At 32.7% G+C, this 27,192-nt stretch overlaps 1 protein-coding gene across 1 annotated transcript; it reads right to left on the bottom strand.

The window, feature by feature from the left end:
- Positions 1 to 1,039: 1,039 nt before the first annotated feature.
- Positions 1,040 to 27,192, bottom strand: LOC143046289 (polycystin-1-like protein 2). Its single transcript, XM_076219384.1, has 8 exons — positions 26,312 to 27,192; positions 25,281 to 25,469; positions 24,306 to 24,466; positions 22,454 to 23,156; positions 11,052 to 11,181; positions 7,231 to 7,484; positions 3,397 to 3,571; positions 1,040 to 2,682 (listed from the first exon to the last, which is right to left on the bottom strand). The coding sequence occupies exons 2-8, from the start codon at positions 25,356 to 25,358 to the stop codon at positions 1,307 to 1,309; spliced, it is 2,877 nt and encodes a 958-aa protein (XP_076075499.1). The 5' UTR covers positions 25,359 to 25,469; positions 26,312 to 27,192; the 3' UTR covers positions 1,040 to 1,306.

The following is a 27,192-nucleotide window of genomic DNA, read 5'->3' as shown; positions in this document are numbered from 1 at the left end:
GCTCAGTATGAAGTAATAGCAAATGTCAAAATCTGAAACGTCAAATTGTATTTCAACCTTCACCTCAATTTCAAAGTCAAATGTCATGCAAGATCTAAAACATGTATGTAATATTTAGAAGTGATCCAACGAAACACCTTATTTTGAAGTTTTAAGGGGCGAGTATGTTGCAAAGTCATCATCTAACAATTTACAAATTAAGGGTGCAGGAGGCGAAGGAAGGGGGAAGCAGGGTGTCTCACATATTATGGCGTTGGTCCATTATGTATGAATTATGGCAATATGAACTTAAATATTACTTTTTTATGTATTATATGTCAAGTAATGCGCCATATTAATTTCACATCGATAATGTACCCAGCTGTAGGTACTTTACTCCAACTTAATGTTCCAATCCATGTTCTTCACACTTAGTTCATTATTTTGATTTTTTCTATTTATTTCTTGACGACAATGTACACAGCTGTCGGATGAGGACAGCAGACAAACAAACGGCTCAAGCAGAATGTTTCTGTCAAATGTGTTCACAGTCCCCTGTTTTTTTTTCAGTTTTGATTTTTAAGTCGTATTATTCATCGTCTCAGCTGCATGTGTTTACAAATTTATTTGACTACTTGTCATATGTAACTGACGTTGTCAAACAACGGTAATTGGTTGACGATTTTTCATCTTGTTATTTAAGGTTTGATTGTTCTGTTAGATTGCTTTCTCTGTTTCATTAACTCATCATTCCCTTATTCTCTATTATATATTGATGGTAAATTGTCAAGACTTTAAGGTGCATCCTGTCTCCCTCCTATTTCAGTTCATCAGTTCGCTTTTTACACCTTAATTTGTATCTTCTTAAGGGATTATGTAATTTGAACATTGAATATGTTCAATCCAACACCAGGAACGTCTTTTTACACTAACATTGATAAAAAGCAGGCAAACAAAAGCAGATTTGGTATTTTATGCCTCAAATAGCAAGAGATGATTTAATCTAGAGTCCATTGAAATAAGATTAGTCAATAAGATGGCATTTTTTAACAAAAAACGACGATAAAAGATCTTTTATTTATGAAATATTTTTCAGACAAAACACAATTATTTCATATTAAACGAATATAAGTTTATTGGTGCACAGAAAATAGGTTGATTTTAGAAAACGATTTGAATGCACCATTTGATAATCGATTGCATCAACTGTTTTAGTAGTCGTTTTATATTTTGTCCCGTTTTTAAAACAAAACTGAATGTTATATATCGCATTTGTTATGTTAAAAATAACTTTAAGATCAACTTGTGCACATGGATTATAGTAGTACTACTGATAAATACGTCTTGGTCGTGTTTTCTTCTTCCTTAAATCGACGTTCGGTTTTATTATTTCAATCTGATTTGTATCTTCCCGAGGTATAATTTCTATTTCCTTTGGAACTTCCTTCCTTAATACGCAGTCTGGTGACAATTTGGTCTTGTCTTTCGTTGTGGCATCATTTGATGCAATAATGAGACCAACAGCCTCTTTCCAGAAGCTTGCTACGATGTTTGTTATGCCGTATGTTGACCGAACAGGTTTGTTCCTAACGGTTGTAATACCTACATTTAAGGTTGCATTCATCATTGTCATCATAATCCACAACAAAAACAAAACGAAGAAAAAGTAATAGGCTCTTCCCAAAACCGGTTCCACAGAAAACAGATCATTGATACTGTTCTTACCGATAATAGCATTGACCAACGTCGTTGACGACACGAATAAGTTTTTGTATGTTTCTAATTGCCTGCCAAATATAAGATGTCCGAAAGTAGAAAATGCTACATACACGATCACAAACATTACAAAACAACCACACAGGTCACGACTCACGTGAGAGAGAACCTTTCCAAATTGATTTATTTTTTCACTATAGCTGAGAACTCGCATGATTCGCATTGTTGTTAGAAATATAATGAATGCCAGGAATATGTTAAACAGTTCGTCCCATGACGCAATATGACTGAAGTTGACGTATTTATTCTTATTACTTTCCCATTTTTCAATTGCCAAATTAATCATTATCCATCTACAGATATACATTACGGTACAAACAAAGAGTAATAAAATAATTAATATGTCAAGGACATGCCATAATTCTTTCAACATTTTCTTACCATATCTCCGAATCAAAAGAAATTTATGAACAGAAAATATAAGTATTCCAATTAGAACAATAATTTCACACATGAAGATGAACAAACCAATGCTTCCGATATGTTGATAAGGCCGAAACGGTTTGATTGATGTACTTTTAATGACACCACCTGTTTCCGGAAATTCGGTCAAAAACGTGATGAATACAAACACATTGTCATCCACGTTGTACAAGGTGAATTCTGTAAATATGGCTCTTGTTGCACGATCTATCCATGTGTATTTATACAAATCATTAAGTATTAGACGTGATATGTTGTAGTTGACCATGAATTCTGCTATGTATCCACCACCGCCATAGGTAGATTGTAGTCCTGCCACCGGAAGTCCCCAAATATCAACAGACGACACAAAATTCCAGGCAGCAGATGTCATATTATATACAGCTTGACCTCTGACACAAGGGTGAGGCTCCCAGGCTACACAATAGTTTACATCATCCTCTCCGGAAATGGAATATTCATCATAACAGGTAAAATTACCCCAAAACTGTGTGCTACATGGCTCTGAAAAAGTCAATACCTACATTTATATCATTTGACTTTCAATAAAGTTCACCTTCAGGTGACAACGCCAGATTGAATTGAAGAAGCTCAATTAAAATCATTTTAGAGCTTGCTTATTATACCAGTTTTGTCTTTTCCTATACGAGTTGCGTTTTTAAGTTGTTATCTTATTTTCACTCTGGTAATTTATTTTGAACTATGTGAAGACTGTCAACCTGTATATTCATGTCTTGTATTATTATCTACTTTAGTATGCGTTTAAGAATGTATATATTATGGCTTTCAAATGTCTAGGTAAAAGCGTTCCAGACGAAGGAAAATCTAAAAAAAAACGCTTCAGACTCCAGCCACTTATGTAATGTTATTTCTATTAATCAACTTGTGAATACGAATATTGTTTGATTGAAATTTGCCAAAACTTTAAAGAACAGACACAACTACTAAGATAATTGATGCCACAGTTAGTTGCATTCTTTCATTTTATAAGCCAGAACTAGTCATTAAATTCATCATAAAAGTAATAGAAATGAAGTAACATGTATACTATGCGAATATTGTTTGATTAAAATTTTCCAAAACATTAAGGAACAGACACAACTACTCATATATTTGATGCCAGAGTAAGCTCTAATCTTTAATTTCATTGGTCAGAACCGGTCATTAAATTCATCGGAAAAGTAATACAAATTACATTACATGTTTTATGTATCGTACCTGCAACTGCTCTTAGTTGTCTTAGTCTCAATGGACCAACACGAAAATTAACGTTGTCTTGTACATATAATCTTCTATCTGCATTCAGTTGATCTCCATTGGAATGGTACCGTGGAAACAGAAACGGAATAAGGGTATCATCGATCCATACATATAAATTAGATGCAGTTGTAACCTGTAAAACATTTTAATAGTATAAGACATATGACCACAGAAGTTTTCAGGTGAATTTCATATTTTGCGTCTTAGTTATACATATTGAATTATGAATGGATAACATAAGCTACAGATATATGTAGGACTAGTACTCTAAAGTGCGATGGGGACGCTAAAGTACGATGGTTACGCTAAAGTGCGATGATCTACGCTAACGTGCGATGCCTACACACGCTAAAGTGCGATGGTACACGAAGGTATAGACGTAATAAACGTACTATGGATTATGACGTGAACAGTCTTTTATACAAACAAAAAATGAACACGCCGAAAGAAAAATGTAGAATATTTGATTAACCACTTTAAACCAATTGCAAAAAAAGGTGAAAGCTCGGAGAACATTGCATTCTCTCTCGTATAAATTAAGAATGTTTTAAACAAATAAATGTTTCACAACGAAGGATTTGTATTTGTAATTTTCAATGACAACTTCAAGGGGAGATTTGCCATTAGTGATAGACTGTGTGAACGGCAAGTTACGCCAATTATCCAAATATTTGATATGCCCGATTTTTTTTGATTTTTTTCATATACAGGATATATAGATTTTTGTCACACCTAAACTACCATTTTAGCAATTATTATGTGGTCGTTCTTCTTAATTTAGAAACAATTAGTTATGCCTACCTGTAATTATGAAGCCTATCACGTATGTTATAAAACCTTAGCATTCTAGCTTTTGCCAAAAAAGCTATTTATTACACATCCGTGTTCTTTAAAGCTTTTAGCCCTTTAACATTACCCTTTTGGTCCATCGCACTTTAGCGTGATAAACAATCGCACTTTAGCGAACAAACAGCCGTCGCACTTTAGCGTGATACACCATCGTACTTTAGCGTAGACCATCGTACTTTAGCGTAGACCATCGCACTTTAGCGTGACCATCGCACTTTAGAGTCTTACACATATATATTTGGTTATTACTTCAAAATTAATAACGGACCTATTTACAATTGGATAAAACAAATGTAAAAAGGAGCAAACGGCAAGATAAAAATCTAAAATTTGTTTTCAATTATGTACTATTGTACAACATTTGAGAAGGTTTCAAATTATTATTGAATACAGACCTACAACTCTGGCATGATACAATTGATGCAACTATGAGATCACGACAAATATTTTTTGAGTTAACATACGGATGGACAATCGGACGGACTATGGTATCCTATCATATGTCCTGTCTAAGACGGCGTATAACGACGAAAATAATATTATATTGAGGTAAATATTTGAGATCTATAAAAAAAATCGTACGTCAGATTAGAGAGCAAAAAAAAATTATAAAAAAACAGTAGAGATTTTACAGTTTAATCATGTTAATCAATAGTAAATTTACAAAATGACGTTAAATTGATATTTCATGTTGGAACAGTAGTAATGACTACATGGCTTGTGTTTTCATCGGGGGGAAAACGTCGACAGGCAGTACTAGTGGTATCGACAAAAAGGTTGTAAAGCTCATAAAAAATATCAGCCTTATAATTTAGTATAAGACGCGCAAAAGACTGATCCTTTATGTCGAATCAAAGCATCCTTTATGTCGAATCAAAGCAGCCGAATAATTGAATAGTATTAAAACCAAACATTTGAAAATGTTGTCAAAATCTACATAACACCATCTATGACTAGTATAGAAAAAAATTGTATTCATATGCCAAAGTTAACACCGTGAATGATTTTGGCCTTCCAACTGTTTTGATTGTAGTGTCATTGATGTGATTTATTTGGTCGATAAGCACGCTCGACCTGGCACATTAAATTACGAATTTGTGACTGTAAATTATAATTCTGGCATAAGGCCACACCAATTTAATTTCTTGTTCTACGGATTTTTGGACTCCAAAATTTGGGGCAAGCGAGCGATTTGAAAATTTTAATAAAAAATATTTAATTTGCAAAATTTTGAGGCGAAGCTTGAAAAGTAAAAGCGAGCGATTATATTTGTTTTTGTAAACATAAAATAATAGGTTTTGACAATATTAAAACTTGATTTATCACTTGTACTTTGACAATTTCTTTAATTTCTGAAGTATTTTTTCCCTGTTCACCAAGAAATAATTAAATCTGGTCTATGTATGTGTGACTGACAATGAGACAATTCTCCATCCAAATCATAATCAGTTTGGGGGCAACCCCTTAATGTTATAAATATCCCTTTTACATGTTTTATGATGGATCAATATAAGTTATAATATATTTGTTTGTACAAAAGGGCTCATATTTTCTCATAGAACTATATATCTATCTGGTATTAAATGGTCAAAACATGTCCAAGAATTTATTAATATTCCTGGACTTTAACCATGTTAACACATTTACTTTAACAGTTTAATATTATTCATAATAAGTGGACTCCTCTTTTAAAAAAGTTGTTTAAAATATGATGTAACTCTCCTCTTTTTTAGTACAAAATTTTAAGTGTTCAAAGGTTTTGTATAGAAGAACTATACAAATCTTTGGTATTTCTCTTTTCTTTTCTACATCAGTAAAATGACCCCTTGTCTCAACCTGGTAATAACAAACACAGGTCAAAGTACAGCCTTTTACACAGGGCTTTCATACAGACCAAACAGCAAGCTATAAAGGACCCCAAAATTATTAGCGTACACAATTCGAACAGGAAAACCAACGATCTAATTTATATATCCAAACGGGAAAATACCAATGAACAACAAACGATAACTGCTGAACGAAATGCTCCTGAATCAATCAGGACAGCTGCATAAACATGCAGCGGCTATGGATAGTTTTGTTTCGCCAGCATACAATATAATTGCAGTTGAAGGCAAATCCTTCAGAAGTTCTTTGCACTTTATTCTAACAACGATCATTTTTGATAGAGAATATAAGTAAGGGGGAAAGAAACCAATTTTTTTTGTTCTTCACGGAAATACCCGCTGTTATAACTTTTTATCGGAGCACTCCAGGTTTCATGCTGAAACAAATATTCTCACAGATATTTACATAGTGTGGTGGGGTGTTTTATGTTTAATATCGTTATATACAGGTTAGACTGTGATTTAACAAATGTTGATATCTTTTTATAATATTTACAACAACAAAAACGGTGCGGGAAATGGACATGATTACAATTCCGGATGCGGGAAGCGGGAATATAAAAAAAATAAAAAAAAATCTGTTTTGAAAAAAATAGGTGCTGGCGGGTCCGTCGAACAAGGGTTCAAATTGGTGTGACCTAATTGCTCAGTTTGTATCTAAAATGTCACTAGTAAGTTTATAAGTAGTGACACCCCCTTATTCATAGTTGTGATGTATAACGTGTGTCTCTTTTCTCAACGCATCATATTATACATGTGGTAAATAACTTTTTGGCTGGTATCGCTTTCCGATGCATCGGATATCTCGCCAGGCTATGTTGTTTGCTCTATGGTCGGATGGTTGTCGCTTTGACATATTCACCATTTCCTTTCTCAATTTTATTATATGTGTTTATATGGAAGCCTTTGTGCTTTGTTTAAGCTTTATTAATTCCTTATTGTACATTTATATGTGTATATGGATGAAGTGTTATCTGGCTGTACTCAATCTTTTTTTCTTTTTCACATTTTTAACATTGTAAAAATAACAGTATATAATACAGGAAAGACAACTCACCTGATCATATTTTAACGTTGAATCCCCTGCTGTGATATTATTTGTTGTAATAAGCTGCTGTTCTAGATGATTTTTTACATTATACCATCTCGGATCCCTGTTACTAAAACTGACACAATACAAAACAGCAAGGAATATCATATATAAAACTAGCTCTATAAATATCTCTTGCATTCGAAGTCGCTGCTGTCTTTTTTCTTTCAATCTAGCAAGTTTCTTTGGTTTCAATGGAGATTGCTTTTTTTTGTTCACATCTTAAACAACAGAAATAAGAAAAATTATGAATAACTATCTATATACTGACGTTTGATTTTGTTAGGTTTTAATGAATTGTACAGTTACATCTTTTATACTGATAGAAACATGTCGGCCTTTTCTGCAAAAACTTGGCCAATTATAATATTCCACATATAAGAGATCATAAGAGATGTGGTATGATTGCCAACGAGACAACTCTCCACAAGAGACCAAATGACAAAGAAATTAATGACTATAGGTTACCATACGGCCGTTATCAATGAGCAAAACCAATACCTATAGTGAGCTAAAAAAGGCCCATATGACAAACAATTCAAACGAGAAAACTAACAGCCTGATTTATGTACAACAAAATGAACAAACAAAAAATATGATATACAGCAACAAACGACAACCACTAATTAACAGGCTCCTGACTTGGGACAGGCACATACAGAATGTGATGAGGTTAACACTGTTCGCAACAAGACTTGTTTATCTAATGTATTGATTATCTCCCAAACCATCTCGGGATAACCTATATTTAGTATAAAAGTATGTAATACAGGCATTGCAAAGATGTATAATCTATCGAACAATGATAGCAAAATTCCAGCTAATCCTCTAATTTCATTGGTTACCTTGACAGGGTATATGAACCCATTACCCCGTGGTAAGGACGTCGATATGGGACTGTGTTTAAGATAGCATCCGTCGCTGTAACAAATCATCCAAATAAAGATTTGGCGTCATCTTGAATTTTTTAGCGAATATTCCGATTTTTATTTTTTTTTTTACTCCTCATCATTTATTTTTTTTATATCGGTGAAGAGAGATACTCATAATTATCGTGTGCTACAAAATGACAACACAAAGACTTGTCACGCAATCAAGAAAAAAAAACCAAAAGGCAGCGTTAATACAACCTCCCCCACCCCCCCCCCCAAACCCCAACCCCATACCCCACAAAATTGCACATCGAAGGCTAACTTGAACGCTAAAAAGTTGTTTGGAATTACCTAGATAATAGAAATCAAGATTCCAATTCAAAAGCTGTAATATTCACAGACTAAGCAGAGCTATGTAATGATTTTATCCGGATTTAGAACAAAAGAGGGAGAGTTATATAAAGGGACGTCTCTGGCGGTGTAAGAAGTTCAATAAACCGGTATTTGAAATATTCTATTTAATTCTCATTATGTCACAAAGGGCGTGTCATGCGCTCTTGGTGCAGCTGTTAAAAGATACATATTATTAAAATTGTTAAAATCCTCATTTCATAGCAATAACATCTATAACAAGTCGACTGAAAATTTCGGTTATTTGACCTATTTCTAGTTCTTGTCATTCTGATAATTTTTGCTCTTAAAGACTTGTCTCTATCTTTTTTTAGTTTTGGAATTAAGCGTAAGTCATGGGTTTAAATTCTAATTTCATGGAGCTAAGGAGTCGTCTGATAAATTAGATTATTGACCTATTTCTATATCTTATTTTGATGATCAGTTTCAAAGATAACAGTTTCTCTCCATGCATTGTAGTTTATGTCCAAAAGGAAAACAAAAGTGCACAAGCTGAAATATTTCGTTTGCTTTACTGATCATGATTGTATATATGCGGAATGTCTTGCGAAAACTGTTATATTAAAAGTATAAATTAAACTTAACAATACCAATGATAAATGTAAATGTCACGTCACGCCTTTAAATCATCGCATATACCAAATATAGTTAATCTTTTTCTTATAGTATCTTGGAAATAAATCAAACCAAGAAAACAAGTCTTTGACTACTGAACCATGAACATGAGGTCACGTTCAAATGAACTCTGCCAGACAGACATGTACATCATACAACAAGTATAGTTAACCTCTGAAATATAAAGGTTCTCAATGCTTTTCAACTTCGTACTCCATTTGAACTTCTAACTTCGAGCGTCACTGATTCTTTTGTAGAAGTACAAAATTATAAGCATGGTATCGTTTAGATTATTTTTTTATATTTTTATATTTGTTTGGCTATACATTTTAGTACCTTTTAGTCATATCGGGGAAAGCGCACCAAAACGTATAAAAGTTTTACTTCTGTAAATATAGACACTGCAAAAGGAGCCTCTTTTATGACTAAACTTTGCCTCTTATACTATGAATTTTCGTCAAAAATCATTTCCTAGATATGACTATCACGTGCACTACTAATTTTTGCAAACGTCAAGCATATAGGGTTGTGCGGCATGTTTTCAACCGTCAAACATATAGGGTTGTGCGGCATGTTTTTAAACGTCAAACATATAGGGTTGTGCGGCATGTTTTTAAACGTCAAACATATAGGGTTGTGCGGCATGTTTTCCACTACTCATTTTTGCAAACGTCAAACAAATAGGGTTGTGCGGCATGTTTTCAAACGTCAAACATATAGGGTTGTGCGGCATGTTTTCAACAGTCAAACATATAGGGTTGTGCGGCATGTTTTTAAACGTCAAACATATAGGGTTGTGCGGCATGTTTTCCACTACTCATTTTTGCAAACGTCAAACAAATAGGGTTGTGCGGTATGTTTTCAAACTCAAATATATAGGGTTGTGCGGCATGTTTTCAAACGTCAAACATATAGGGTTGTGCGGCATGTTTTCAACATTTATTTGCCTCGAACCTCTGAGAGTTTAAATCTACACTAAAATTCTTTCTTCCCCTCCTTTTACTTTGAGTCTTCCTGCAATTTAATTTGACCGCTATCGAACTGCATTTATACTTGTAAAACTCCCAAGGTGTTTATCTACTAGATGAAACATGAAGATCATATCTAACAACCAGTAAGTAAACAAAACAAAATATCTATGATAAAATTGAGAATGGAAATGGGGAATGTGCCAAAGAGACAACAACCCGACCATTGAAAAAAAAACAACAGCAGAAGGTCACTAACAGGTCTTCAATGTAGCGAGAAATTCCTGATATTTTAATCACACCAAAAGAGACGTGGTTTGTTCATCAGCTGTATTTACAAAGTGCAACCTATAAAGTGTTTTTTAATTTATCAATAAGTAATGTATACTACAATAAAATCATGTAAAAAAATTACAAAAATGTCAAAAGACCGCTTTATCATCAGAACGTCGTATTAAAAAAGAAACGAAAGATACCAAAAGGACATTCACACTTAAAGGTCGGGAATAAATTGACAACACCATGGCAAAAAAGGAAAGACCAAAAGACAAACAAACAGTATACAAAACACAGCATAGAAAACTAGAGACTGAGCAACACGAGCCCCACAAAAAAATCCGCTTAATCTCATGTGCTCCGGAAAGATAAGAAGATCCTGCTCCATATGTTGTACCCGTCTTGTTGCAAATGTGAGTACAAACCCGATGATATGTACAATTCGGTAGGTCACATTCACGAAAAAAAGCAAATTGTTTATGTAGTAATTACATGTTTTTTATATTTAAATATATATATTACTTTATATTGATGTCATGCCTTAACGTTTCACTCAATGTTTAAATGAAAACGGATTAATTTGGGACAAATGAGATTGAACAACAGATATTTCTTTGAAATGTATGTCTATATAAACAAACTATACCTAAAAGATCTGAACATGGACTTGCTGCTCGTCTTTTGGTCTCTAAAAGAAGTTTCTTCCTGTCGTATTTCCCAGTTTTCTCTTTATAACTCTTTACAATCCAAGAGAATATAACTGACATCAATATAATCTAAAACACATAAGTGAAGATGTAAAATATTGGTAATTTACTTTTTATGTATAATGTGTTACATTTGTTCCTCAGTTTTTAAATAATGATAGATATACTATACCCCATCTCCTTATTTCATATATAATATGATGTATAAACATGTGGAGTCAAACTTTTTATTTGTTTTTAACATTAATATTGGTTTTAACTTGTATAATTTTAAAAGTATCGAAATATTGTACAAGAAAGACATTGTTGGGTTTTCAAGATTAAATTATAAAAACATGTTTAATTAAACGACGATGTTATTTGAAAAAAGCCGTTAAAGAGAAAGTATGCTAGTGTTATATAACGTGAATCTGTTGAAAAATGCAACTTAGTTTTACTACTTTTATATATATGTAATTTTGTTCAGAGATATTTGATAACAGCTAGAGTTTTAACCAAAAGTATCTTATTTTGAAAATTTGGTAGCTATTAGCACTTTCCAAAAATTATACTTTCATTCTGTTGTTATTTTGCGAAATTCTTGTATTTTTAACTGCAGCTTCTATTAAGAACTATATTGGTGATCCTTTAAAAACAAGTGTTATAAAGTTATTGATTTGATAAAGTGCAGCAATTTCAATTGAGTAAAAGGGGGGGGGAATTTAATAGAAAAATAAATGTACAAAGAGTACTAAAATTTATTGTTTTTTATACATCTCTTTTTTTTTTAAATTCATCCAATTATCTCGATAAAACATCAGATGAGAGTTACAGCTGCTATTTTACAAACTTTTTTGATGTATGTTGTTCATCCTATATTCATATATATTGTACAAATGGTTAGACTTATCATCTAGTTTGACGATGATTAAATAACACGAATTATAGGAAAGTAATTTTTTACGAATTTAGAAAAAAAATACGTATAAGATTGTCCACATACGTAGTTATTAAAATACTGACATTTGAAAAATCGAAATTACAGTAAAAGGCCATCAATTATGTATACAAATTATAGTTTACATTAAACAATACAAGACATCACTATCATGTATAAACAATCCGTAAATTTTGAGATACCCTTCATAATTAGTTCCATGACAACACAATATTACTCTTAACCAAATAATTTAAAAAAGAAATTATTCCCAGCATACTTTCTGTTGAAAATGTAACTAAGATACGGCAAAGTATCCAAATGTTGGCCATATATATAATAATTTCATTTTAATGACATTATTTTCAATATAGATAAAAACAAAAAACAAAACAAAAACGCTCTCTTCAGATAACGTTTCGTCATACCAAAGTATTATTTATGTATATGTATATTATAATAAAATTGAGAATGGAAATGGAGAATATGTCACAGAGACAACAACCCGACCAAAGAGCAGACAACAGCCGAAGTCCACCAATTGGTCTTCAACTCAGCTAGAAAATCCCGCACCCGGAGGTGGTCTTCAGATGGCCCCTTAAACATGTGTACTAGTTCAGTGAAAATGAACGTCACACTAAACTCCAAAACGTATAAATGAACTAAATTTTTAAAAAAAATACAAGACTAACAAATGCCAGAGGCTCCTGACTTGGGACAGGCGCACACATGCGGCGGGGTGTATACCTTAAAATGACAACGATACAAATCTTCGTGTAACTATTCAATTCCTTATCAGATCAAAACAAATTGTCTGACTGATGAGGTAAGTTTCAAAAGAGAATTTTGTATTTGATAAAACCAAAATGTGATTTAAAATGATACGAAATTTATTTTCATTGTTTAACAAGCAAACATAAGCTACATGAAATGTTCATGGAATCATAAGATGCTCCTTCTTTATTATTTACACAAAGTCCTCGGGAAAAGAATCGAAACTAGAAGAGAGACACTATAATGGACGATAGAAACGCAAAGGGAAAGGATTAACTATTTTAGATTCTTTGGTATATTGATATTGATATTTTTATTCATTTTTGTTTTTATTGATTGTTCTACGGTTATTGAGAACTTCATCCTCGTAGAATTAATAAATGTCTCGAGAAGAAGATTGTTAAACTAAAACTCATCATTTTTCGTTGATGCACTTTTGCCCCTTTGTTTGTATATTTCACCAACTTTATCTCTATGTACATATCTGTAGTGACTTCTCAGATGTGAATGAACGCAACTGATCTACGACTGGTATAATGATTCCAATTTAAATAATGGATTCCATGATAAAATGATGATTTCAACTTTCGAATCGTCAACTTCCCATTACACAACATTAACAATCTGTCTGCTCCATCGTATGTACATATCTCAATTCGTGCATTACGCTCGTGCATTTTCAATTATATGGAGTTTATCTGCACAATGGTGCTCCTTACATAAAAACTGTCCCAACAGAGTTACAAGGAAGAACGACTGAAAACGACGCTACATTAGGTTTTACGGCAACATCACCAATCGGTTGATCGATTCGATATGTATGTGTCTAAACTCAATAGCGACATGTTTTCGAAGTCCTAGGTCGGTAGATAACAATGTGTTGTCTAATCTATTAATTCACGGAGTTTGTCCTATTCCAGAGTTTGACATTTTGACTGATTATGAAAAAGCAGGGTGGGTGATACACGCAGATCAGGAAACCCTTACCCTGTAATGTCTCTCATTAAAACTTTTGTTTTATGTTATATTTTCCTCAGTTTCTGTGTATCATCTTGAACTGTCTTCTTTATCAACTGATCAAATCTGAAGATCGGTAAAGATTTGTAAACTACAATTGCCTTCATTTAGCATCGCCACATGCATGATGTTTCTGTCTCAAGGTAGGGGACTGTAATTCAGTAGTAGTCATTGATTTGCGTCTGTCACATTTTTTATAGTTCGATGTCATATAGAAACCTATTATAACTAAAATTATGGTGTTTTTCATTTGGCAATAGTGGTAAAAAAAACATTAAAGCTTAAAAGCGCAATATCATAAATATTTGATGGAGAAATAAAAAGTTATAAAGGAATCGAGTTTACCTACATGAATAGTATTTCTTTCTTCGAATGGTGTTGTTAATAGACACGAAATTTACATTAATAAGGATTCACTTTTCTTGAGATAGAACTGTTCACTACAAACAATGTTCTTTTAGAAATTTATCCCTATATTTCTATTGGAGATATACCATGGATTTTCTAACAATGTTATATCTCCAATTCTGCTCATATATTAATTTCAAAGCATGCAAACAATTTAAGCATAGTACTACCAAGAAAATTTCAAATTCCCATGTACAGTTTTCTTCATACATTCCGTGAAATATCTAGGAAATAGCATATTTTAATGAAAAGATGCTAATTTTGAACAATTTGTCAAAGTATTTCTTAATTTTTTAATTGCTTTCATATTTTGTATAAGGTAGCATCTTTTCATAGTAAGTATGCTGTCTGTTTGATTTATATCCTTCCAGCATTAAAATTTTATGTAGATGCTGTTGTTAAATTAATAATGTACTGGAGCATCTTACTTTTACCGGGATGCTAGTTTTGCATATATATATTTTTTTTTTATATTTTTCATTTTTTGGGGATGCTGGATTTCCTATATATTGGAATCTTGGCATCCCATTACTTTGGGATGCTGGCATCCCGTGATATTGGGATGCTGACATCCCATAATATTGGGATGCAGGCATCCCGTAATATTGAGATGCAGGCATCCCGTAATATTGGGATGCTGACATCCTGTTTTATGCTGGCATCCTGTTATATTGGGATACTGGCATCCCAATAAAAGTTGGATGCTGGTATCCAAAACTGTAAGAGTGCAGACATCGCAAAATATCCGAATGCAGTAATCCTACAAGTCAAAGTTCTGTTTGATACTGTTGGCCGAATTTCTATACATGTACTCCAACAGGCTAATGCATAATTTTGTGCAAAAAACAAAACAACAACAAAAATCCGTTTGTTGTTTTCCTTCCAACACTTTATTTCATGACGTCAGGGATATTATGACGTTACATGTGATTTACCATCAGGCGTAGAGATTCATGCAGAGACTGTAACCATAATAAGAAATCAATTCTTAAGAATCACTTATACCGATATAAATAATTTTTGAAAAGTAATGAAAACAGATATTATAACGCTTATAATATTCTCTTATTTAAGTTTTTCTAATGTTTAATACTGAAAGAGCTTGCACTATTTTTCTGCTCTAAGTGCGGCAAATCCCACCAGCATGACGTCATGTAATAAATTGTTTAAAATCGGCGAAGTGAACATGGCTGCAAGGGGAAGGACGAAAGACACTTCTTTGACCAGTATGCAGCAATTTATTATCATTTTGATATAACAGAAACATGTACGCAATAGAATGCTATTCATACAGGTAAGTAGATTTGCATATTTTTTTTTACATGCACTTCTGTCAGACAGTTTTCCGAGATGTCTCAGATAGCCATTTATAAGGAATTCTACTCAACTGTAATGGTTTCGTACTATATATTACTGTAGATATTATCGGATGTTGATTTTTTCTATAAGATTTTACTTGTGAACGTCCGAGATTACTCTGACGTCAAACGCCCACGGGGCTCTGGCCTAGCTTGTCTTGCAAAACAGCCGTTTGGAGTCCAAGTAATCTCGCCATTGTCGGACTAGCACTTCAGTGACTTGATACGCCAGCCGGCACATAATTCTGATTACTTCAATTTCCTGACAGAAAATTACAGGCTTTAATGGTTAGGCAACAATGATTACTGTCAGTCGCGAGATTCTCCCATGTCCTCTGGGAGGGATGCACTTCGATCCGTTTGTATAATAGAAGCCACTGCCTTGGTGATCAATACGACAATAGTGAATCCAGAACTTTCTATAAATGGGATGGGGCCACTGACTGCCATAACAGAGTCAGAGGGGCCCGCTGAAGTCATCTTTTATTGATTACCTATAAATCAATCATTTTTTTCACACGAAAAAGGGGGGGGGGGGGCTGGATCCGCCTATGGTAGCGATGATCATCCTAGACAGACATACTTATGAGATTTTTTAACATTTTTTTACATTAAATATATTGGAGAGAAATTCTGAAATTTTAACAGTGCTTAGTGCAAAATTACCAAAAAACTTGAAGGAAGCCTATTTCTAGAATATTAATAAGGTAGGTATGAAAATAGGTACACTATCATTACGTTATGCGTGATTTGAATAGTTTTGACAAAAATCTGATCGATGTGAACCCCACCGAGATGAGTAACCACAATCCATATGGCCATGGCCAGTAAAAGTAACTGGTCCACAAAATTAATTTGTTTACCCCTAGCCTACGACCTATTGAATTTGTAGTTTGCCTCTTTTTGCAAGGGTCTAAAACCAGTTGACTTGTGCCTGCCCGAGATTACTCTGGCGTCCTATGCTCATGTGTCTAGCTTCTTGTCTTGCAAAATAGCCTTTAACAATGAACAAAACTCATACCACACAGTCATATATGAATCAGAGTGAATGTAAAATTTGAAAAACTATGATTTAAAGAAAGAACGCATATCATATTTAACAGATTTACCGACTTCAAAATAAATTTACTCTAATAATTAAATATATATATATATATATATACATTTTGTACTTGCCTTACTATTGAGACTACTATAACACTGTGTTATAGTAGTTTCAGCTTACTGGAAGAAATTATTTTCGTGATTTTTTTCTTCTGTTTTTAAAATACAAAGCTCGTTGAAGCTTGATAATAAAAGCAAGACATAGCAAATTTGCAAAATGAATGAAAAGAAAACACGAAAATTAAGGAAAATGTAAATATCGCTACACGACTTTTGTGTTCCAGGACTAAGCTCAAGTCAAGAAAAAACCAACACAAATTAAGGTATTAATCGAATACACCCTTAGATGGGAATGAAATTTTACGAAAATCACTAAATACATGTAGGATGTATTTAAAAAAAAAGAGAAACCCAAAAAAATATTGATGAAATTGCACACTTTTCTCCCTTTCATATTGTATATATATCTTGATGTTGTTCCATAAAAAATCAATTGAATTAGTGCATGCTTCAAATGTGTTTTCAATAGTTTTTAACAACTACACAGAAACATCAGGCATATATTGGTGTGGAAAACGTAAGTTGAAAGAAGTCGTTTAAATGAAGGTTTTCTTCGAAATATAATGCGTTTTCTCGTGGGGAAGGGGTGTGCAAGTATTTTTGTTATATCAACCAAGAGTGAGGAAGCAATCTTTAAATTTAATACAACATCATTATGATATCAAACATATATATATTTACTTTCTGATCCTTAGTCGAAACATAATTGTTGATAATCTTTCATATATTATACTCGTTTCAGCATTTGTAAAGAAGTGGCTACACCTTTCTGGTTACTATTCGTGTGTTGTGTATTAATGTATCGTAACACTTTATAGTTATTGGACAGGTTAAACTCAGACGACAAAACATCCAAACAACACCAGATCATTTGTGATTCCAGCTGATTTCAGATTACTAGCAATAAATGATAATAGAAAGTTAGAAAATTCGAGTTCGTGTAACTGATTTTGTTAAATGATTAACAAATATTGAATAATTAAAATACAGAAAAAAGATACAAGTTTAATAATAATTGTTATAAAGAAAATGTAAGTGTTGTTAATGAAATGAAAGACTCAAGTACTAGAAGATCCTGACATGATGTACTGAGGCATTTAAAGGTGTAGACAGCAAGTCCAGAGAGATACTGACAATATCCAGTACGTACAGATCAAAGACACTATGCACCAGTATCGATAATATATATTTTTTTAATATTAGATTGTGGTACATGTTTTATTGTATACAGGCAATTGCGGAAAACACACCTCCTTAATTTATACACTGAAAGCCACAGGGGTTTGTCATAGACGCAAAATAAAATTATTATGCAGGCTTATATATACCACTCCTCATATTTAGCATCTTAATAAAAGTACAGTAACCAATCTGTTTTGCAGAGTGTATGTCCTGGATGACTTAGTTAATCAGACATTCCCAAGGTTGATGGTTATTGGGCATTTGAAAGACCAGTAAAAATTGGTTTAAGAAAATTTGTTTGATTGATAACATGCCTTACAAAATGAGCAGTAAAACTTTTATTTTTGTCCAAATCATATGTGTGATTGTTCTGTATAAAAGAATCTAGTCAAGTAAAAAAAAGTTCAATTGATTTCTGAAAGCCTTAGAAACTACTAAACTTGATAGCAATTCAGCAGGCTATTGCATTAAGCTTATCTTCAAAAAGTTTATTCTATGAACATTCGAAACATGAGCATATCAGACTTGAAAATTGTAGTCCTCATATATAAATGTATTGTCTCGAGACCACAATAGTCAATAACATATAACATGTCTTACATAATTGTAATCAGAGTCGGAAAAATAGCATTAAAATTGACCAATAATTGAAACTTGGTACATTGACAGTTTTATAAATATCAAATTGTTGACATCAGTTTTCACATGGTGAACTAGCACTTAACGAATCAGATTCAGTATGTTGGTCAAATATACATTTCATCAACTCTGACCCATGATTTCACATTCTCAATATGCATTAAACTGGCCACTGGACATGAACAAAGACAAAAAATATCATTTCCGGCATTCATCAGTAATGTTTTTTTTTTATGTTAACTGGTTTGATTTCATGTGCATTCAACACGCATCAAAACCTGAGGAAATGTACTGGGTTTTATATTGGTAGATTTTTACTAAAATCCAGTTGATTAGGAAGCAGCATTTAAATTCGTATGACATAATGAAAAAAGGTATGTCTGAATGATTGTAATGCCAGAATCCCAATATTTTTGGATGCCAGCATCCGTATATTTTGGGATGCCAGCATCCAGATATATTGGGATGCCAGCATCCAGATATTTTGGGATGCCATCATCCAGATATGTTGGGATGCCAGCATCCAGATATTTTGGGATGCCAGCATCCAGATATTTTTGGATCCAAGCATCCAGATATATTGGGATGCCAGCATCCGCATATTTTGGGATGCCAGCACCCAGATATGGTGGGATGCCAGCATCCAGATATGTTGGGATGCCAGCATCTAGATATGTTGGGATGCCAGAATCCCAATATTTTTGTTCAAACTAGCATCCAAACTGATATGATGTCATCATTCCAATGTGATGGGATGCCAGCATCTAACAATAATTGGAAGCCAGCATACAAACGACGAGGTATTCAATATGGAATTAAAAGAATTACATCAGCATCTATCAAAGGTGAAGATGCATTTTTTTTTTCTTCATTATCCGCAGACACTTTTTTAAAATATGCTATATACAGAAATAAGAAGTGCATTTTATACAAAACAATTGCACAACTACAAAAGTTATTAATATAATCGAGAGATCATCCATAATCTTTGGGAACCAATAAAATCCATTATGCAGTATCTGCTATTCATAGGAATAAATGAATCAGTATGATTTTTGTTAAATGAGCATATGTTGATACTAAAACAAATGCAATATAGTAGAAATATTCCGAATATGGAAAATGGCCGTAACATTTTCACTGGACATTGAAAAATTTAGTAGAATACAACATAATTTTACCTTAAAAATTCTAAAATTGTTGAAAAGTTCTCTTTTAGCATATGAGAATAATTTACAAATTTTAGTTGAGAACTCATTTCAGATAATTTAAGAAATAATTGATGTCAGCTATACTTTATTGTAGTTTTAACATGGGTAGGCATTATATTCGTGATTATTTTTGCCAGAGCGATAGCGAGGGCTAAAATAACACGAATATAATGCCAACCCATGTTAAAACTACAATATAGTATAGCTGGCATCAATTATTTCGATTCTGATTAGGCCAATTACGGTAATTTCGATGTTCGCTGTGTATAAGTGTACCGTATTTGTGTAGGCTCTTCCATCAACCTTCCTGTCGATTTTTATCCAACTAGTACTAACCAGTTTAATTTCGCAAAGTATTCAAAATTGAAACAGAAATTAACAAATTAATTTATTAACTAAAACAATATGTGTGTCACAATATAACAGAAAAGTTATATTACAACAGTCTTTTCCTTTGAGGTCAATTTCTGACACACACATTTTCAAGTCAGTTGTCAATGGCGGTGGACGCACAAGGAGAATCGGGTAGGTCTTTATTTACTAAATTAATCGTAAATATTCCGCCGGTTAATATTGTAGCATTGGTAAATATGTTCATATCTGATAGAGGATTCCTTGATAAAGTTGTGCTGACATTCGAGACTTGGCAGGAGGGGCTCTTTGACAGAGATCCATTTATACTTGCGGTGGCTACACCTTGTAAAGTTGATCAAAGCCAAACGCCTTTGTGCATCTGACGATTTCAAATGCTGTATTACATGATGATTAAAATTAATACTGGGTGACAATCTTGTTGAATTTGTAAAATGGATTGGAAACCTTGGTGGTATATTGGTAATTACGCCTATTTTTTTTATAGGAGAATGGGGTTCGATTCTCTGCTAGGGTCAATCCATTTTATCAGAGATATGAAACAATTTTGTCATTTCAGTACAACAGTAATAATAACCTATACTTTATTTTATATTTTATCGTACGAACATATCTTTCAATGAAATTACTATATACAATGACATGCCTTTTTAACGGGAGAGATGAAACGTGTTTTTCAGAGGGAGGGGTTTTGAAATTAGAACAGCCAACATGAACGTTGTGGTATCTTGGTCAAATATGCCAATTACGAATTGTAACACATTGTTGCCATTGTAAAAGTATTAGTAACAAAATGTGTATCATTTTAGTGTTTGAAAGTGTTTTAATTTAAGGAAATACATTAAATGCATACCAATTTGACGAAATTCATTTTTCTGCCGTAGTCAATATACGCATGTGCAAACTAATTTTATTGGATAATAAAGTATGGTTTCTTTACAAAGCTAAAGAAGCACGTCATATTAGAATTGATAACGATTATTGTATTGCAAAAACACCTGACATATAGAGAAGATACAACCACGTGGATACAACACAATAACAAATTTTCTCAGAACTAACTAGATGAATATGTTATCATAATCCAATGGGAGTGTGGCGATAGAACAGTGTAGTTCTGACAAAAACTCGTAGATTGAAGAAATCTCGTATTATGTTGTTGTATAAGGAGATAGACCATTGTACTTGGATATCAAATTTATATATATTTATCAAAAGTGGACATCAAACACTATTATATTCACACAACGCATTGTTATAGACCCTAATCTGACCAATATCTGCATGCAATATTGGTCTTATGTATCTGGTGAATAGTTTTTTCAGTTGAAATCATATCACATCTCCTTAGTTTTTTTTATATTAGTTGTATTATACTACCGGGCTCATTAGGGCATGTTAACTAAACAATTAATTTATGTTTAATATATCTATGGAACTATGCGTCACTGTGAAAGTAGAAATCATTAAAATTACGACATGTTTACTTTGAGTTATTTTTAGATAAAAAAAAGTACAACATTCAGAAAATCAAAATCCTTTGAACTAACTTGTAACAATAACATATAAAATTGTGAAAAGTTACATGAGCTTGATACAGTATGTTTTATATGTGTAAGATTTGCGAGTAAACGGAAACATGAAATCGCAAGAATTTTGCAAAAATAAACAGCTTTGTATGTTGTGTTTCAAAAATGTAATGTTAATTTAAAAACAGGTAGTGACATGACATCATTTGAAGTATATCGATAATTTAGATTTAATCATATAGGTTGTGCTTTAATGTTAAACCAGCGTTTATTTCAAATATGAAAAATATTGTAAGACACACAACTTCAACTACAGTCAACAAATTAATGCATGAATCACCATAACATTATCTGCTTGTATAGATATTATAAATTGCTTTTAACAATACTACGATGCAGCATTTCCACTTTTATCTATATACATTGTCCACTAAAAAGTTCCTAAGAACAGAAATTCAAATTCACAAACCACTGGTAATTTATATTTTACCTACACAATTTGCAACGTCATTCAACATTTACATCAAACCTTACTGGTTAGGGATACCTTCTAACGTATAATAATATGCTTTTGTTAACATTTCATATTAAGTAGAGTATACGGAAATAGTGTATTCAATGCAAACTATATGTTGAGTATTGCATTCATTGCCTATTGTTTTTAATTTGTGTTACTTCAATCACGACGAATATATGCTTTTATATCGTAACACTGTTGTAAGAATTATGGCTAACTATATTATATGTTTAGAGAAACCTTGATTGTCTTACCTTAAGTGGATCAACAAGGAGCATTGATCCGATGAATGACATAAAAAAGCAAAGAAGCCATTCCTCTGACTTCGTCTTTCCCCATTCCATGCTATACAGAATTAGAAAAAATCCTGATGTAAAGACGGCTAATGTAACAATTCCCCATGCTACATATCTACACCAAAACGGAAGTGACAATTCAGTGTCGTCTATAACATCTGCTTTGGAATTGGTTTCAACATCGGTCTTTTTAGTGGATTTTAGTGTCAAGTCCTGGACTTCATCGGTATTTGGTAAAGGCTTCTTCTCGCTTGTTTTACGATGTCTAGAACTTCTAAACATATAAGATACTAATAATATTGGAGGTGCCGCAATTATTGCACTTATAAGTGAAATGTATATCCCAGAAAGTGATAATTTGATAGGTCCAATTGAAAATTGACTTCCGGTGTTTTGTCCATAAAACATTGCGTTTGAGATCATAGTAAGAAACAACAATGTCAAACAACAAGCCAATCTTTCTATCCTTGTAAAGTTACTGTCTTCGGGTCGAATAGCAACCGATAGCCATAAATGATTGTCTGTAGTGTTTTGTCTGGTTTTTTCGTGGAATAAAAATGAGAATTTATGTTTATCCAACTTATCTGAAACAGGAATGGCACAATCAATGCAGTCATCATCGTGGTCCAAAGAAAGCCATTGATCACATATAAACGTATACCTGTCAAATAAAAGAAAATATATATTTATTGATATAACAGAAGCATATGTACTTGAATTGTTTTTGGTAAAACATGAGTGTCTATTTAAATAAACACGTGTTTAAGATTACCTTAAACAATTATAATATTTATAATGGTTTTTATTGAATGTTGTTTGTCGCATTGCTGGTATAATCTCCGAACATGTACTTTAGGTACCGAAAAACTTTCTACGTACCCTCATCTAGAAAGGATTTTTTTTGTTCTTTTATGAAAAGAAAAGGCTATTTATAATTCTTAAATACAAAAATTGTTTTGTAGATTGATGTATATATGTTCATGTTTGACTAAATGGTTGTGTTTGAGCCTGTATATGAATGACTGTTTTATATAATGTCTGAGAATGAGCCGTAATGTGTTTAAGAAGATCATGGAGAAATTTGAACCGATTTTCTATACGTTTGGTTTTTAGGTATACTTCTCTCAAAAAGAGCTCATTTCTGGTACATGTGTAGAGTTCTGTGTAAATATTTCATGTTCAGTAAAGCCTGGCGAATTAGCACACGAAGAGGAAGAATGATAAGGCATTTTTTTTTAGAATCTTTAATTTAAAATTAAATACTATTATCAATCAACCAAAATCAGTCAGATTTACACAATACATTTATCTGTATAATATGTGTATTTATCTATCGAAATTTGGCCTGAAATATTTGCATTTCGGCTTAAAACCTTGCAATTATGGCAAAACAACAAACACAGTCTCATTTTGAGATATTTGTATCTTTGATATTCAATAATAGTCAAAACTTTGTCTAAAAAGATATTTTGTTACGTGAGCTATATAATAAAGATGTTAATCTGTGTAAAATATCTTTTCGAATGAGGCTCATATTGACATCATAAGTAGTCTTTTGCGCTTAAATTATTTTAAATGTATTCCAAACCTAGTCATTTAATAAAATTAACAAAAGTTTACCATTTTGGAATATTCATGAGCTACATATTGTCTGTTAAGAAACCAGTACAAAATTAAAACAAGATTTCATTTTATTTACTCTTATCAATATACGGTTGAAAACTCTCATTGATACATAAATAGATGTATATTTCTATGTAGGCTCTTATTCATTAAAGGTAAAACTAAATATTAGATTTGAAAGCTTTACCTTTCATTAGTTTGTATATCCTCCAGTATTATCTTATTAAGATACCATGATGCCGAGTTTCCTTGTCCACTATTATCATGCCAAATTTTTAACACCGACGGATCATTTATTGGTTTAGAAACGCTCATGACAAATTTCCGGATACTACCAACACCAAAACCCTATAATATAAATAAAACTTTGTTATGCCCGCTAAATAGTCATTTTACTGTCCGATTTCAGTTGTCTTTTATTATATATAATGTTATCTATCATTTGAAGAAATTGTGGTGGGCAGATGTATTGGTTCCATTTAATTTAACACACATCAGGCTAAAGCTACAACACAGTAAACAAACGACCGAGAAACACAAACCTCAACAAAATTCGTGAATGATCACAGATGCTCCGACATGGTTAGCAGACCCTACTCTCGCAAAATGAGTAATTGAACTACAGGTTGGCCCGATCTGTGGTGGTCAAGAAAAAATCACATCTGCATGGCCATTGTTGTGAGGCCTAAAGGGGAATTTCATACGTGAAATTGGCTTGTAACAACATTGTTACTTATTCCTGTCTGTAACATTCTTATTGCATATAATTCAGATGTTAATTGCTTAGTCTAGACAATATTGAAACGCAACAATGTCGTTTAATGATTTTTTTTTACAGTCTATGTCGTTTTCATATCCCAGTCAATACGTTTGACTCGTGAATGTTCCCTACACAGAATTCGTTTACAGGCGCTACATAACTGAAATCGACGCGACATACGTTTTTATGGTCAACATCACAATTGGTGACCGATACGATGTGTTTTGATAAATGTGTGTTTGTTTGTCGTATGTTTATCGTATATTTGAACATAGCTATGTAATCTGTCTTACTGCACAAATGTATGTAACTCCAATTTTCCATATACAAGATTCACGTGTTTTATCTTGAAAATCAATCATAAACGTTATTTTTTACTACATGTATAAACAGAAAACTCACTCGATGTGTTTCGTCATCTAATAGTCGTATATCTGGTTCATACAAATGGCTTTTCTTTGGTTTGCCATCAATTATCATGAAACCTATTCTTGATTTTGTTCCAGCATTTCTGTGTAGTCCTGTGAACACCGTTAGAATGTACAAGTAATCGTCGTTAGGTCCGTTGTCACTTAGGTATGATAAGGCCCACTGTAATAGTTTCATTAAAACGTCAGTTATAATAAGCGAAAGGTTTAATTGTTTTTTCAGTTTTAATACAGAAGTCTCCTTTCATAGACAATGTTAATTTGTATTAATAAGTATGTATAAAGAAAATACATAGGCTGAAGTGTTCTCATTTGTACCTTCATTTTTTTTCCTTTTGTCCGAACGAATGTTGTTTTTTGTATGCATGCTATCATCATCGAAAGTACTACCTTAGACACTATACCTTAATGTATATGATGATGTATATACATTGGATATGCATTAGTTGGATAGTATAACTTGTTATATTATACACATCCTAAAATATTACACTTTTCCAGAAGGAAGCATTAGAACTTACGTTGTTACTTTTGTTGTACTCGTGTTGTAATTAATAAAAGACAATGTGGATACACATCAGTTATAACTGTTTTGTTAAGCTTTCTTATCTAGGGTTATATGTTTTGCCATCCACTGACTTTTTTCGATGTTACCAAGGTTTTTTTTCCAACTTGTCGTAAACTCCAGATGCTATAATTTACTTTGACATATCTTTAATATTGCCGTTTACATTATTATAATCTTCAATTTTTGGGAAAAATATACATACTGCGTCAAATTTTTATAAATTAGCCATTTACCTTACCCTTGTTGATCCTTTTAGTTCTGTCCAAGTGCCAACATACTTAAACAAATATACATTATCATGAGTATGTGTCAATTGATTTATAATTAGTCAATTTCATTATCCTTGTTTGATCCGTTCTGTCCCGTCTAAATGTCAATATACAAAGCAAAGTATAAATAATATGTCAAATGTTTTGTAAATTAGCCAATGACATTACCCTTGTATGATCCTGTCTGTCCTGTCTAAATGCCCATACACATAACAGAATAAACAACAGTACCAGTGATACAACTGTTGCAAACACCGCTGCATTGTTTTTTAAATCAAACTTTTCAAAGACACTTCCAAAATCGATCGTGTTTGGAGGCACGTAGAAAGTTGTGGCAAAACTGTTTCCGGGTGGACTGGAACATTCACAAACAGTCTCAGTGATTGTTGATGAGTTAGAAAGCTAAATAATAGAAAAATGGGTGTAGAAAGCACCATTTATATACAATACAATTTCCCTCAGTTTTAGTTTGTTACCCCGATTTTGTTTTTTGTCCATGGATTTATGAGTTTTGAACAGCGGTATACTACTGTTGCCTTTATTTTATAAGCCCGTCCAGAGCAGCTGATATCACACCTGGCTTTGTTTTGTAGACTTTTGCTTGTCTTTTCGTCGATTTACATTGTTTGTCTTTTTTTTTTGGTTTTATCTCAACCTCTGAAGTTTGTTTAAACCTTTTGTTTTCTTTTACTTCTTTCTACATTACATTAAATGAAAAAGCTACTTTATAAATTTGCATGATGCCTCTTAGCGCTTTTGTATTAACCTCCATCTGGAACGCTGAAAACCATAAATGTTACTGCAGAAATACTCCAGGAACTATATAACCAAAAAGGGACCTAAGTAGATAACCAGAACTATCATGACGTCAACTTTGCCTCAAAGAGGAACATCCTTAGATGCATAATCATTCTTATATCATCAACGTATATTCGTCAGTGGCGAAGATATGACTAATTATTCCACAAACATTGGTTTTCTGTGCTGGATAATGAAAATAACACTATAAATCTGCTTCGTCCGAAAGGTTGGATGTTTCTATAATTCTT

Source organism: Mytilus galloprovincialis, chromosome 9, assembly GCF_965363235.1.
Source record: "Mytilus galloprovincialis chromosome 9, xbMytGall1.hap1.1, whole genome shotgun sequence".
Taxonomy (NCBI): Eukaryota; Metazoa; Mollusca; class Bivalvia; order Mytilida; family Mytilidae; genus Mytilus; species Mytilus galloprovincialis.
This window is presented reverse-complemented; position numbering and strand designations above follow the sequence as displayed.